The sequence below is a fragment of the Dunckerocampus dactyliophorus genome, chromosome 10, assembly GCF_027744805.1.
Source record: "Dunckerocampus dactyliophorus isolate RoL2022-P2 chromosome 10, RoL_Ddac_1.1, whole genome shotgun sequence".
Lineage (NCBI taxonomy): Eukaryota > Metazoa > Chordata > Actinopteri > Syngnathiformes > Syngnathidae > Dunckerocampus > Dunckerocampus dactyliophorus.
Window position 1 is genome coordinate 25,646,147 of NC_072828.1, and position 15,081 is coordinate 25,661,227.

Consider the following 15,081-nt stretch of genomic DNA (forward strand, 5'->3'; position numbering starts at 1 on the left):
CACTACAGTGGTTGCTGCTCACAAAGTTTTTTTGTTTTTTACAGCACAGCAACATTCACTCTAAGCTGCTGAGGCAGCAGACTTGCAGGCTTTGTTGCTTTGCTTCATGCTTCATTCGTGCTTGACAGTGAGTACTGCTACACCAGGAGTGTCCGAACATTTTTCACCGAAGTCCACATACTGAAAAATGAAAGGATGCAAGGGCCGCTTTGATATTTGGGAAAGCAACGCGTGTAGAAATGATAAGAAGTTATACTCACTTCTGATCAAAATTTTAAGACCAGTTGAAAAATTGCAAGAATTTACATTTTGCACTGTTGGATCTTAGATGTTCCAAGTAGAGCTTCAAAATGTAAAAGGAACAAAATGGGAGTGAGACAAAAATTTTTGACTAAGCAGTTTAATGCAAACAAGCATTAAAATGAAAAATGACTGTTGATCAGCTGATCAAAAGTTTAAGACCACAGCCTTTAAAAGCCAAAATCTTGGCAAAAATGTGGATTCAATGTCATTTTCTGTCAGGTATTCATTCTGTCATGGTCTGTTGATGGCAAAGGCAAAACAACTTTCGCTCTTTGAACGTGGTGGGATAGTTGAGCTGCATATGAAGGCCTCTCGCAGCACGCCATTGCTACTGATGTTGGACGCAGGAAAATTCCTGCCCTTTTTTCCATTTTTGCTGCTGCTTTTTTCTTGTTTAATTATATTTTTAGAATTTGCCGCGAGCTGGAAATGGCCCCCAGGCCACACTCTGGGCACCTGCGCTCCTGTGCTAGACTGACTAAAGACAATGGTGACAAAGAAAATACTTATTTTTGGTAATGGTTTTAATTTACTATGAGGATGCTTCATAAAGTTGCATTGAAATACATCAAATTTACACTTGCACACTTCAACATTTTTGAGTAACATGTTTTTTGTATGTTCAACCAATTTGCTAATATACAGTGCTCTGGAAAAAGTGTTTGCCCCCTTCGTGAGTTCATATTTTTTTGCATGCAGATCATCAAACTAATTTAAATATTAATCAATGATAACACAACTGAACACAAAATGCAGTTTTTACAAAGTAAATGGAACTTATTAATGGAGGAAAAAAAAATCCAACCCTACATGGCCCCCTGATAAATAACTGAGATTAATTGAGATCTTATCGGTTTGGAAAATGTTACAAAGCCATTTCTAAAGCTTTGGGACTCCAGCAAACCACAGTGAGAGCCATTATTCACAAATGGTGAAAACATGGAAAAAGAACTGCAGGGCCTCACTTGCCTCAGTTAAGGTCAGTGCTCATGACTCCACCAGAAGAAAGACACTGGGCAAAAACGGCCTTCATGGCAGAGTTCCAAGATGAAAACCACTGCTGAACAAAAATAACATTAAGGCTCGTCTCAATTTTGCCAGAAAACATCTTGATGATCCCCAAGACCTTTGGGAAAATACTCTGTGGTTTGATGAGATGAAAGTTTAACTTTTTGGAAGGTGTGTGTCCCATTACATCTGGCCTAAAAGTAACGCTGCATTTCAGTAAAAGAACATCATACCAACAGTAAAATATGGTGGTGGTAGTGTGATGTTCTGGGGCTGTTATGCTGCTTTAGGACCTGGAAGACTTGCGGTGATAAATGGAAGCATGAATTCTGCTGTCTACCAAAACATCCTGAAGGAAAATGTCCGGCCATCTGTTCGTGACTTCAAGCAGAAACCAACTTGGGTTCTGCAGCAGGACAATGATCCAAAACACACCAGCAAGTCCACCTCTGAATGGCTGAAGAAAAGCAAAATGAAGACTTTGGAGTGGCCTAGTCAAAGTCCTGACCTGAATCCTATTGAGATGCTGTGGCATGACCTTAGAAAACCTCCAATGTGGCTGAATGACAACAATTCTGCAAAGATGAGTGGGCCAAAATTCGTCCACAGTGCTGTAAGAGACTCAATGCAAGTTATCGCTTGAGTTGTTGTTGTTGCTGCTAAGGGTGGCCCAAACAACGAACAACAGGTGGCCCAACCAGTTATTAGGTTAAGGGGGCTATCCATTTTTCCACACAGGGCCATGTAGGTTTAGATTTCCTTTCTACCTTAATAATAAAAATTGTCATTTTAAAACTGCATTTTGTGTTCTGTTGTGTTGTCATTGATTAATATTTCCATTTACAGTATTTGATCTGAAACATTTAAGTGCAAAAAAATGAGAAATCAGGAAGGGTGCAAACACGTTTTGACACCACTGTATGTTGTTTCGCATGTGCAAAATAAACCAAACCCTTACTGTAATGTTGCGTAGATTTTAATGTATCCAGGGTAGATTTAAATGCAGTTTATCAGAGATAGGCATCACAGTTGTATTTTGGGATTTGTCTGTGCTTAAATATTGCTCCTTTTTTTTTTTGTAGCTCTTTTAAGACAAATCTGAAGAGGCCTTGTTCTCACGGCGCCGATTCATTCACAAGCTGATTTAATATTGGACACTTTTGTCCAGCCGTGCTCTTGTGTCGGAGCAGATAAGAGACGGCAAAGGCCTTTGAACCATGGAGCATCAATGACAAGTGCAACTGATCTTTTATTTGCCATTTTGCATTGAAGGCAAGCAGATCCTCTGTGGTGATCAGTGGATCCGGTCCCGACTGATACCTGTGATCTTGCACTTGCACAGTCTGTCCTGTCTGATGTTACACGCGGTTGTTTGCATCTTAACTTGTCCCCTGCTCCCTCCCCACTGCCACCTATTTGCATGGCAGCCCTTTAGCAGGCCAGCTGCCTGCTTATCCTTTTCTTCAGGCTGAATTCTAATCATTACTTTCAAAGGAGAGCGTCTCCAAAGTACCTTTTATCAAGTGTGCGCACAAGAGGAGGAAGCACCCACTCCCTCGCCTCTTCTTGACACTCTTCTTCTGGAGCACCTCCAAGCGGGAACCTTCCACAACTCTGGAGAAAAAGAACAAATAGAAGGTAAGGATCACCTGTGGATTTGATTTTGGAGGGTTGTTGGACTAAACGGGTTGTGATCTTTGAACACTGAACCATAAGTCCAGGTACTGTATATCATCATTTTATTTGTTTTCTTTTACTTTGGTATCAGACAAATTACATGAAAATATGTCTGAATGTTAGACTGGTGTGTATAATTATTATGACACACCTCTGATTTCCGTGTTTAGCATGCAAACACAGTCAAAGAGGGGCGCCTCTGTTTTTGACACTGTGTGTTTTTACAGATACATTAATTGGTTTTCTCTTGCCTATATTTTATTATGTATTTTTTTAATTTTCCAAATATTTCAACTTTTCTCTTTAATAATCTTTGAAAATTTCTATTATCTTCTCGTAATATTATGAATTTATTCCTTTAACATTTTTACTTTATTCCCATAATATTGTAACTTCTTCCTCAACCGAATTTGCCAAAAATTACAACTCTCTTTTGTTTTGGTTCTCATAATATTTCTGACCTTTAAAAAGTAACTTATTTTTTGTTTACTATTTCAACTCTATTAACTCTCTTCGGTAATGTTTCCCCTCATATTACAAGTTTATTCTCGGAAAATTGCAACTTAGAATACAACTTTTTTCTTTCTCTTTCAACTTTATTCTTGCAAAATTACAGCTGACCTAATTGTGGAGATTGTATGCACCAAATTGTGGGTTTTCCCATAAACAAAGCATAATGCTTTGATCCAAAATCTGTGAACATGTGGGGATCCACTGTAAATTAGCTGTAAATTTTTTTGTAAAAGTCTATTTTTATTTGGTGAATGGGGTCTTTTTCAGGAAAGTATCAAAAACATTTTGACAAAACGTTTTAGGCCCAAAATGATTGACAACCCTTTTGAAATATTGTATACTGTAGTTGGGCCCAAAGCTTTTGGGAATGACTTAAATCGTGGGTTTTAACATCTTTGATTGGTGTTCATAGGTGGGTTGTGTTTAATAATATAGATTTATGGCACTGGCCAAAAAAAAGAGCTAAAGGCCGCAGATGGCCTCCAGAGTCACATTTCCAAATTCTTCAAATAATCATTAAAAAAATCATTGAAATCTCTCAGTCCTTTGCAACTTTCTTGAAAAAAAAACAAAACAAAGTTGTAATTTTTGGAAAATTTGCTTGCCCTAACTCCTTGAGTGCTGGAGGTTATGATGGTGCAGCATGTCACACAACTTCGTGTTCTAGCATGCTGTGATGGGTTAAGAGTAATAGTAAAATAAGAAAAACAAGTGTTTTTGTGTTTCAGCTGAGCAGGGATGCCATGAGGTTGATTTTGGTTAAACCCACCAATGCCACCCGCCGCCTGGACAGCACGGGTCAGGTGTTCCGTGATGGTGACCATGAGCGTTGCTCTTCAAGGGGTCAGTCACCCCGGACCAGAAGTCCGGAGGGGATGCATGAACGATACTCAGGAAGCCTCTTGGAAGCAACTTCACCAACACAGGAGACAAGTCTGTGCTGTGCTCCTTCAGCACCCCATGAAACGTCCAATGGAGTCATTCCATCCTCAAAGGTTTGTGGTGAGATGATGTCACAGCTGCGGACTGAAAACGCGAGTGTATCACAGCTGAGCAATCAGGACTGGCTGCTGCTTTGTGGCCAGGTTAGCAACGAAGGAGGTGATTCATCCAGCAGCACGATGGGACGTCGAAACCACAATGACACATGTGCTTGTTCCTGTCCTGACGCACAGCAACAACACTCGAGGGCATCCATCTCTCTACCACAGTCAAATCACACTTCAGTCCAAGATTGTCGCGTGCAGAAAAAGAATCTGTCATTTCCGCCCAATTCTGCAAGCAGTGCTGGCCAAAAGCATGTGCACGGTACTTTTATGCCTCAAGAAGGTCAGAGGGCACTTTCACAACCTTTCAATCATCTCAAAGACACCAAACCCAACTTGTTCAACATCCCCCTGTCCACCAGCCAATGTCCTGGGAAGCTTCTCCAACACTCACAGCCTGCCATCATTGGGCCGCCCAACTCGAGCGAAATGACTCAGCATCGTGAAAAGCAACACACGCGTTACTCTGTCAGCGGTGACGAAACCTGGAGGTCGCACGGAGACCCCGCCTTCATCTTCAAGTGCCGCCATCTCTCATCCAACCATCCGACCAGGCCAGTACACGTCAAGAACGTGGTCCAGTCATTCTCCACCAGTCACTGTAGTTCACTTGACCACCACGGCTTAGCGGGGGAGGCAACGAGACCGCGGCAAAGTCAGGTACAGGAAGTTATAATACGCATGTAAGTTTTTAAATTTACAGTGGAACCGCAGTTAGCGTCCGTTTCTTCCAAACCCCTCCAGTATTGCAAGAGTGTCCTGTTCCGACTGACTTTTCTTTTGCAGACGAACACTCAGCATCTCAGCGGATTCAGACGCTGTTCTCCTAAACACATCACGCCCTCTGAAGTCACAGGAAGCGGTGTCCTCGGCAACGGGGATGCTGTGAGATCGGTGGCCAGCCATGACACATTAGGATCCAGTTTGACGGAACTCCAGTCGGGCCAGCAGCTTCTTCACAGCGCCCTCCTGGAGGACGCCTTCTCCAAAGTCATCAGGGAAGATTCAAGTAAGGCAAATAGTGACAACGCCGCCAGGGAGGAAGATAATGTACCACAGAAGAAGGACATCAGCTTCAGACTGGGTCAACGCAGAGCTCTTTTTGGCAAACGTAAACAGCTGAGTGACTACGCCTTAGTGTGTGGGATGTTCGGCATCGTTGTCATGGTGATTGAGACGGAGCTGTCCAGAGGATTTTACAGCAAGGTATTCAGTCACCTATGGAACATGCTGGATTCCTACACTCACTTCTTTCATGCTTCTGTCCTCTTTTGCAGGACTCCATTTATTCTTATGTGCTGAAAGGCCTCATTAGTGTTTCTACTGCCATTCTCCTGTCTCTCATTGTAATGTACCATGCCAGGGAAATACAGGTAAGTGGTTGGACACATTTACTGTCCCGACAAACATTTAATCTAGTAAACAGTAAGATAATCTTGCAGTAAAGGTTTCATCAATATTTTGTGTATGGTCACCTAAAAACACACACACAGGTGATCTGCCAGGTGGCGCTGTTTTTCGTTTTTTCCCCCATACATGTTATAGTTAAAGGTGGCCTTACATCCTGACGTACGTGCTCTGCAAAAATGGGGAAAATCACAAGAGAAGCACGTGGCCCGAACGGATTTTCAAACCCGCAGTCAGCCCGTAGGAAGAAAACTGGGATGCAATTATTGTCAGCGTGCACGCAGGAAAACATTGCATGCAAGCCATCCAGGTCGCAAGGGCAAGGCAGAGGAGGAGTGCGTGTGTCGCAAGTTTAAAAGTACATTGTGTACATTGCCCGGCAACGGCAGCGGCTCCTCCCGTGACGGGCGCCTCCTCCAGCTGTACAGTCTGGTTCTCCCGGCTGCTCACATCGCGTATCTGACATTAATGCACCTTAACCGGCCACGGCGGTCTGCTCTTCCCGCTGTACGCTCTGGTTCCCCTGGTCACGATAGACTTAGGCGCAGCAGGAAGCCAATAGGCCCATCTTGCAATCGAAGTGAGTGGGCTGCACGACCCTCATATGATGCCCAAACACGTACGTCCCCAGTGAGTGAAGGGTACGACAGCCTGACATGAAGAGCACTTAGCACGCATGAGTCGCACAGCGCACTCACAATCTAAAAGCTACCAACGGTAGTAAAAAAAAAAAAAAAAGAAAACACAATATCAACAAAACATTACACAAGCAAATATAAATTAAGCATTTCAAAACAAAAAAAAAAAGCAGCATCCAGGAAACAGTTTTGTCGGGGCTTTCGTGAAGATTGGCATTCAGAAACACAAAGTGCCTCAGCTTTTGGTTCCGGCTGCTCATTTTCCTCACCTTTCCATCTTGCTCTCCCTCCCCCTTCTTAGTGTCGACATACATGCACCACACATTTTCACCAATCACGTGCGTCTTTAACAGGGGGAAAAAAGACAATAATAAGAAATGATTCACTTCAAAGAGCTGGCTCAAAACGCCTTTTCGTTAGCGATCAACACACCACAAATAGAGACACACAATTTCTCCCCGAGGAAGTCAGCGCCTTTCCTTCTGTCACACACAAGCACGGGGAGGGGCGATGTCGCGAGAGCCACAAGAAATCTGATTCATAAAACACGATGAAGGAAATATGATTTCCGTGTACAGTGAAGCACTAAAAGATTCAAACTGTTTATTGTTTCTTCAGCTGTTCATGGTGGACAACGGTGCAGATGATTGGAGGATCGCCGTGACCTTTGAGCGAGTTCTCTTCGTTGCGTTGGAGCTCCTTGTGTGTGCCATCCATCCCATCCCGGGCCAGTATGTCTTCAGCTGGACTGCTCGACTGGCCTTCAGCTACACCACATCGGTAGCGGACGCCGACGTGGACATCATCCTGTCCATCCCCATGTTCTTGCGCCTCTATCTGATTGGCCGGGTCATGCTGCTCCACAGCAAGCTCTTTACGGATGCTTCGTCTCGCAGCATCGGGGCGCTCAACAAGATTAGTTTCGACACCCGTTTTGTCATGAAGACTCTGATGACCATCTGCCCTGGCACCGTGCTGCTGGTGTTCAGTGTGTCCTGTTGGATCATCGCGGCATGGACTGTGCGCATATGTGAGAGGTATCAGCACTACACACAGTATCACACGACACACATTCGGGGCGGGTCAAGTAATACGATACCAATACTGATAGGCCTATTGATACGTTTTACTTGAACATTTTCAAATTCACTGCATGATTTTGCGACCCTCTGAGGGCCGCCTGTAACTGTGAAACCATATAAATTTATCATCACCTCATGATGTTATTGCACATTTCATTAGGATTTTCATTTTGTATTATTTTACCAACCAATTTACATTGAAATAAAAAGGTCAAGGTCCCAAGCAGTAATTTCAGTATACAACTATTTGTGGTATTAATTGTAAATGGGGTTTGACAAAAACAACAATAACAAAAAAGTCCAGTAGCATGCAGTACAAATTTTCTGTCAAAATTGACAGAACAAATCCATTTAGCAAGAAAGATTGTCTTTTTGATATTTTTAAATTTATTTTTTTACTTACCTAACATGATATATTTAAAAATATAATTAATAAGTTATAATGATAATTAAATCAATTGTAATAAAATAAAAATACATTATAATACTAAAAACAATAGTAAAATAATTTAAAAAATGGTCTTTTTGACGTGCATTATTTCCAGGCTTATGGCGGTCCGAATCTTGAATTTGACACTCGTGATTTAATACAACAATATAGGGCAATGTAACAACATCAATAAATTAATACAAATATTCCCTTTTTATTACATACAGTTGTTTGAGCAAAATAAAGTAAATAGTGCAAAATACTATAATATAGTAATAATTCAAATAATAATACACACTAATAATATAAAATAATAAACATATACAGATAAATAAAACTACTACAGTCAAGCCTTGTTATTTTATTATTCAGTTTTCGTCGAAAATGTTTGCCCAAATTTTGCACAGTTGTGGTTTCCATGCAATATTGCACGTAACAAACCAGTCCGTTTGCCTGTACTGTGTTGTTTCCACAAAATCAAGTGCCCGACCTAATCACCCCACGCATTGCTAGCTCGCCGTCCGTGCATTTTTTTTATTCAGTGCGTCTGCTAAGCAACGTACCATGGGGCCAAAGCAGTCTGCGAGTGCCAGCATTTTTTAAAGAAGGTGAGAAACAGTCCGCATCAACAATAAGTTCCATCCATTCATCATTTAGAATTACTTTGCATTGTTTTCTGCCTGTAAGACTACAATTATTCTCTATATACAGGTCATGTACTCTATTTTTGGGTGTCTGGAACGGATTCATTGGATTTACATTCTTTCCTATGGAAAAATTTGCCTCTCGGTTTTCGTACGTTTCGGTTTTCATCTAACCTTTTGGAACAAATGAATAACAAACTGAGGCTGTCATTCAAATCCTATTCTTTTTTGCTCCCAAAGCCCTCCTGTGTCCAAGAAATTATTTCCTGAGTTTGTAAACAACATAACAATGTAACAATATCAACAAAAGAATATTTGTGAAAATAAACATAGAGCTGAAAAATATCGATATCATCACACTAGTATCGATCTAATATTAACACTACCCTTGATACTATCAATATTTGGATCAATCCACCCACCGCCTTCCACATTGTACATGTCTTCTTCAGTGCTGCACTACTGACAAGGAGGTGTTGTGTTCCGAAAGGTATCACGATGCACAGGAGGTGAGCAGCACCTTCCTAGGAGCCATGTGGCTGATCTCCATCACCTTCCTGTCCATCGGCTATGGCGACATGGTGCCTCACACGTATTGTGGAAAGGGAGTTTGCCTGCTAACAGGAATCATGGTAAGATTTATTCTTCCAGAAAAAGACATTCATAGATGATAAACCTGGTAGAAAAACGATGCAGTCACGGACTTGATAACGTTCTACCACGATACTGCCACTGCAATATTGTACAGCATCTTATCAACTGCCTGTTTACCTTTCACTCTTCATTCATGCATTCATCATATGATTGTTAGCACTCTAGATATTTTGTTTTAAAATCATGTTTTGAATGAAAGAACAGCTGGTAGATGACAGTTTTAAAAAAGGTTAATATTTCTTACCTGCTTGACAGCTGCTTTCTTAGCTGCTGTATGTGAGTGACGGGAAGAAAAGCTCTGACTTACATGAGATATTGTTTGGCACCACCTGTTGGTTTGCGTGCGTTCATTTTTAGACCCCAAATATAAGGTAATTAATCTTTTTCAGACTTTTTGTTGAGGGAAAAATGCTGCCTCACAGGACTGACATCTATATGTCTTATTTTGGTTGCACAGGCGATTAAAAAAAGAAAAAACATTCATAATGTGTCCCTTAGGGGTGTGGTAATGCAACTTTTTCACTTCTGATACAACACCGATATTGCAGTCTTAAGTACCCGCAGATACCGATCCAGGATGCCAGTCCGATCCAAGATGTTCAGACATTGCTGATTTTACGGACAGCTTTGGTTGATTTGGGAGAAACGGAGGTTTGTATTGCGGAGGAGCTGAGGTTTGTTTTGCGAGGATGCTCATGCTGGGTTTTTTTTGTGGCGCTGCTTTGGATGCGTGACAGGGGTTGGTTTAAGAAGAAAGTTGAAATATTTGGGCAAAAAGCAACAGTAAAAATGGGGAAAAGAGCAAAGACTGAAGTTTATACTAATAATAGGCCTTTTCACCTGTTTGACAAAGCTGAGATGCATTTTTTTTCTTGAAATATATATAATTTTTAGCATATCTACATGTGTTGGTTTACAAAATATCAAAGTAGCCCTTGCATGCTTTCATTATTCACTATGTGGCCCTCAGTGGAAAAAGTTTGGACACGCCTGCTCTTATACAGTACATAACCCTAATAAATACTGCAGGGATGTGAATTATACAAAATGCACTGCTCCCCTATTATTGGGAGGCAAATAAAATGAAGCATTGGTACAATAAACAATAAATGGTGGATTATAGTTAGCAGCTATAATAGTATACTCGTACCCACGTTGTCACAGAGCCTGGTGTAATTACTGTATTTACCGCTCTTGTCCTCAGGGAGCAGGCTGTACAGCACTGGTGGTCGCTGTGGTTGCAAGGAAGTCCGAACTCACCAGAGCTGAGAAGCACGTCCATAACTTCATGATGGATACTCAGCTCTATAAAAAGGTCTGCTGTGGATTTTTTTTGTTTTTAATCCCCAAATACATGACAGAAAAGATCCTCTGTCTTAGGGGGGGTCACGAGACGATACATGAGATTTGAACTTTACTTTTAAGAATGGTACAATGAAAAATGATAAAAACTATATGACAATAAATTGCAGTCTGCTACTGTAATTCCTACTATGTTACACCCTTCTGCACCCTGTGTGTACGCTGCCGGCCCCGCCTCCACCCACTGAGACAAAGAGACTGTACGACTGACAACAGGGCTCGCTTTGTTCATGCCGTTGTTGTATGGAACAAACGCGGCAAGGTGCTGAAACCAATGCCCAGAGTGAACTCTCTTCCAGCCTGTGTGGAGGCGGGAGACAAGGAAAACAGACACGCATGCACATGGCAATATATTGAAGCCGGGAAAATTATCAGTTCATTTTCATTTATTGTGTGATGATGTATTTACTATCGTGCCAGGCCTTGTGTCCACAAGACAGTTTTTTTTCACAACGAGAGCTCTTGTGACGCCCCTTCTCTGTGCTGATCTTAAAAGAATGAATTGTCACCCTCAGATAAAAAACACAGCAGCCAATGTGTTGAGGGAGACATGGCTGATCTACAAGCACACCAAGCTGGTGAAGAAAGTTGATGGTGCAAGAGTGCGCCACCACCAGCGTAAATTCCTGCAAGCCATCCACCAGTGCGTATGCATTTGTCATGTAACAGATTCTAAATTGATTTTTAATAACCTCGCTGGTATTGAATAGCTCTTCAATATGAGTATGCCATTTGAGCTAAAATGCAAACAAGTTACTGTACGGTATGTCTTAAGTTATGAAAAGGATAAAAGCCAACAATGCATTATTGTTTTATCTTTAAGACTGCGGAAAGTTAAAATGGATCAAAGGAAACTAACTGACCAGGCCAACACCATTGCTGATCTTGCAAAGGTATGTATGTAGTAGATCCCTGCATTCTGCAGCGGTTATGTTCTGGAACCACCGGAGAATGGCGAAAAAAAACGCGAGTGATTTGCACGCCACAGAAAATGTCTATTTTTGACTTATAGCTTGCTCCCCCGTCAGTCTCCAAACCCTCCTGCTAGAGATTTCGGATCAACATTTGCAGTAAAAGTTGGAATTATTAGATTAGATTCAGCTCCAGAACCCTCCGCTTCTCTCAACCCAAGCTTAAGCCGTCAATATGCCTCACACACTTACCACAAAGAGATTTACATCCCTACTTGTTATAGATAAAAACTTATTTCTAGCTGCGATTAAGTGCAATTAATTATGAGTTAACATGGACAAAATGCGTTTTTTTGGGGGGGGGTACCAAAAATATGCAAATTTGCAGGGCTGTGAAAGCTGAATTGCAAATGTAGTATAAGATAAAAGCTGTAATAAAAGATGCTAAGCTCATTACTGTTCTATTAATCGTGAAACCTGTTTATTTAGTCACTATGAACATAAAAAACTCTATTAAAATATCCAAATAATGTTTTTCAAGCTGAAAAGGGTACCGACATTTCAAATGTAAGCTTGTTTCTCCTCTGTGAAGTTGCCATAACGCACATTTTAAAAAATCCCTTGTGAAGTATTTAATGATTTAATGAAGGAATAATAGTGTCATTGGGATTGCCTTGATCAAATCCAAATGGATTTGAGGCTGGCCGCCACAAATTAATGACACGGTATCTAATAATATAGTTTATTATTCGTTAGTTATTTTTTATTCTTAAAATATGCTGAGAGTCAAGAAAAAAACAAGGTGCTGAAGAAAAAGACTTTTCATCAACCATCACTGCACTCCAACCCATATATTTTATACCACTTTACATAAAAATGTAAGGGCAATACTACATGCCTAAAACATCTCTCTGACATCACCTCTGACTCCATGCATCGTCATTTTATATAGTGGTGTCCAAAGTGCGGAACGGGGGCCATTTCTGGCTCGTGGTTTGCTATTTTTTATTGGCTCATGGCACATTGTAGAAATAAAATAAAATTAAACCAAAAAAAGGAAAAATAGAGCAAAAAGACAATATCAAGAGGAAAAAATGTGTATTTTTTGAGCATTTACTTAATTAAAAATATGAATATATAGAAATATCAAAGTGGCCCCTGGCATGCTTTGATTTTTCAGTTTTTGGACATCCTGGTATGTATAGGTTTGATGTTTGGTATATAGCTGTCGTTTTTCCATTATTGCATACAGGTATAGCTTGGTGTGCTGTACTTTTTACATAATATGCTAAATTGCTTTTCATTGTTCCTGCAACAGTAGCATCCGTCCATCCATCCATTTTCAATACCGCTTCTCCTCTTAGGGTCGCGGAGGCATGCTGGAGCCTATCCCAGCTGACTTCGGGCGACAGGCGGGGTACACCCTGGACTGGTCGCCAGCCAATCGCAGGGCACATATAGACAAACAACCATTCACACTCACATTCATACCTATGGACAATTTAGAGTCGCCAATTAACCTAACATGCATGTTTTTGGAATGTGGGAGGAAACCGGAGTACCCGGAGAAAACCCACCCACGCACGCATGGGGAGAACATGCAAACTCCACACAGAAATGCCCAACGGAGAATCGAACCGATCTCCAGGCTGTTACTGTGTTGGCCAACGTGTTAACCACTAGACCACCGTGCGGCCCATAAATAATGTTGAGGGGGGTGTCCCTACCTACATTGTGCCACATTGATCGCCAACTGGGAAAGCAACTCCCTATCACATGTTAGGCGACCCTGACTGGGATTTGAACCCCGATTCCCTGCACCATAATCTGCGGTGCGACCAACTGAGTTAGCCTGCTGGCGCCACAGTAGCAGTAAAGGCCTATTCCATTCTATTCTGTTTAGTTCTTCTGACTGACATTGTGCAAAATCCTTTAAGATTTCCCAAATACTGCAAGTCAGGGGTGTCCAAAGTGCGACCCAGGGGCCATTTCGGTCCTCGGCTTGTTTTTTTATTGGCTCCTGACATGTTGTCAAAATAAAATGAATTAATTCTTAATGTGATCCAGTATATTATTAGACATGACGCTAACTGGATTTCTCACCTATAACACAAAGCTATGATGTGTGGGTTTTTCTCAGATAGCTTAGCACATATTGACCTACGCTGTATTGCTTGTAGCATCTTTAATGCACAAAATGTAAGAAAGCGGCCCTCGCTTCCAGTATGCGTCTCTCAGTGGAAAAAGTTTGGACACGCCTGCTGTAAGTTCCCCAATGTGGTTCCTTGCCCAGTGAGGTCACATGTTTCTCCGCGTGTTGCTCTGCAGACTCAGAACATGATGTACGATCTGGTGTCGGATCTGCAGCATCGAAGCGAGGACCTGGACAGGAGGATTGTGGCCCTGGAGAACAAACTGGACTTCATGCTTCTCAACATGCACTCGCTGCCTGACGTGCTCTCTCAAGCAATAACCAAGATACAAAAAGACTTCCTAGATGACTTGGCCTGTCGTGTCCACTTCCTGTCGTCCTCCCTCAGCTCAGAGTGCTGCTCTGTTCCCCCTAAGCCGCTCTGTCCTGCAGGCCCCACCTCATCACATACGCCGTACGGCTGATTTGTTTGACCTTTTTGACCTAAACTAACTTTTCATTTTGGGAACTATTATGCAGTATGTACATTTTGTGCTTTCCAGGTTCACTTGCATGAATAGAGAGCAGTATAATATTTAAGGGAAGTCAGGATAACAGGAAGGGCAGCTCATTATTCCTTCATTTCCTCCACTCAAAATGCCCTGTTGCCGTAAATAAAAACAAAAAAACAAGTCAAATGGGCAGAGATTTGTATTTTTTTTTATTTTGAGGATTTACACCTAACACTATTATAAATATGTAATAAACAAAAATTGTTTCAATGCTCAATAAGCTCGTGCTTTGTGAAATCATGGTTGTGATTGTGGTCATTTCCATGACATTTGAAAGGAGTTGTTTGGTTATTCTTTTGATGTATATTTTTATGTATAGGCTGTGTTGCCATTATTTGGCTGTAGTAAAAGCTATATGCAGTGGTTTAATTCAGACTAAGAGACCAATTAAAGGCTCAGAACATTTTTGCAGTTCATGTGCTTACTGGAATGCGAATGAGTAGTCTACGATATATATGTGTATATATGTATGTATGTGTGTGTGTATATATATATATATATATATATATATATAATTATACAAATGACATGGTTTAGGGGGTCCAACGGTTTGTTTGCGTTCAGTTGTGTAAATAAACTTTTGATGAAAAGATAATGTACCACGGTACCACCACATCGACCCCAAAATGTTCAGTAGGGCAACCATCTGTCAAGGCTCGAGATTTAGGGCACTTCATAATCTCGCGATGAATCGTCGGAAGTG

General features: G+C 41.3%; 1 protein-coding gene across 3 annotated transcripts; it reads left to right on the forward strand.

Moving 5' to 3' along the window:
- Window positions 1–14: 14 nt before the first annotated feature.
- kcnn1b (potassium intermediate/small conductance calcium-activated channel, subfamily N, member 1b) lies at window positions 15–14,717 on the forward strand. 3 transcript variants are annotated; one of them, XM_054790540.1, is made up of 10 exons: window positions 15–127; window positions 2,806–5,207; window positions 5,334–5,753; window positions 5,825–5,920; window positions 7,211–7,629; window positions 9,239–9,380; window positions 10,607–10,717; window positions 11,280–11,407; window positions 11,588–11,657; window positions 14,004–14,716. In XM_054790540.1, the coding sequence occupies exons 2-10, from the start codon at window positions 4,245–4,247 to the stop codon at window positions 14,289–14,291; spliced, it is 2,637 nt and encodes an 878-aa protein (XP_054646515.1). In that variant the 5' UTR covers window positions 15–127; window positions 2,806–4,244; the 3' UTR covers window positions 14,292–14,716. The 3 variants fall into 3 exon arrangements, with proteins under 3 accessions (XP_054646515.1, XP_054646514.1, XP_054646516.1); XM_054790539.1 differs by lacking the exon at window positions 15–127 and having other exon boundaries at window positions 132–2,949; window positions 4,230–5,207; XM_054790541.1 differs by lacking the exons at window positions 15–127; window positions 5,825–5,920 and having other exon boundaries at window positions 132–5,207; window positions 14,004–14,717.
- Window positions 14,718–15,081: the final 364 nt, after the last annotated feature.

Excerpts from the sequence above, each read along its gene's own strand:
- kcnn1b (XM_054790540.1), top strand. The coding sequence starts at position 4,245 with ATGAGGTTGATTTTGGTTAAACCCACCAATGCCACCCGCCGCCTGGAC. Across the intron at positions 5,208-5,333 it reads CGAGACCGCGGCAAAGTCAG|ACGAACACTCAGCATCTCAG; the intron begins GTACAGGAAGTT and ends TTTCTTTTGCAG. Across the intron at positions 11,408-11,587 it reads TTCCTGCAAGCCATCCACCA|ACTGCGGAAAGTTAAAATGG; the intron begins GTGCGTATGCAT and ends TTTATCTTTAAG.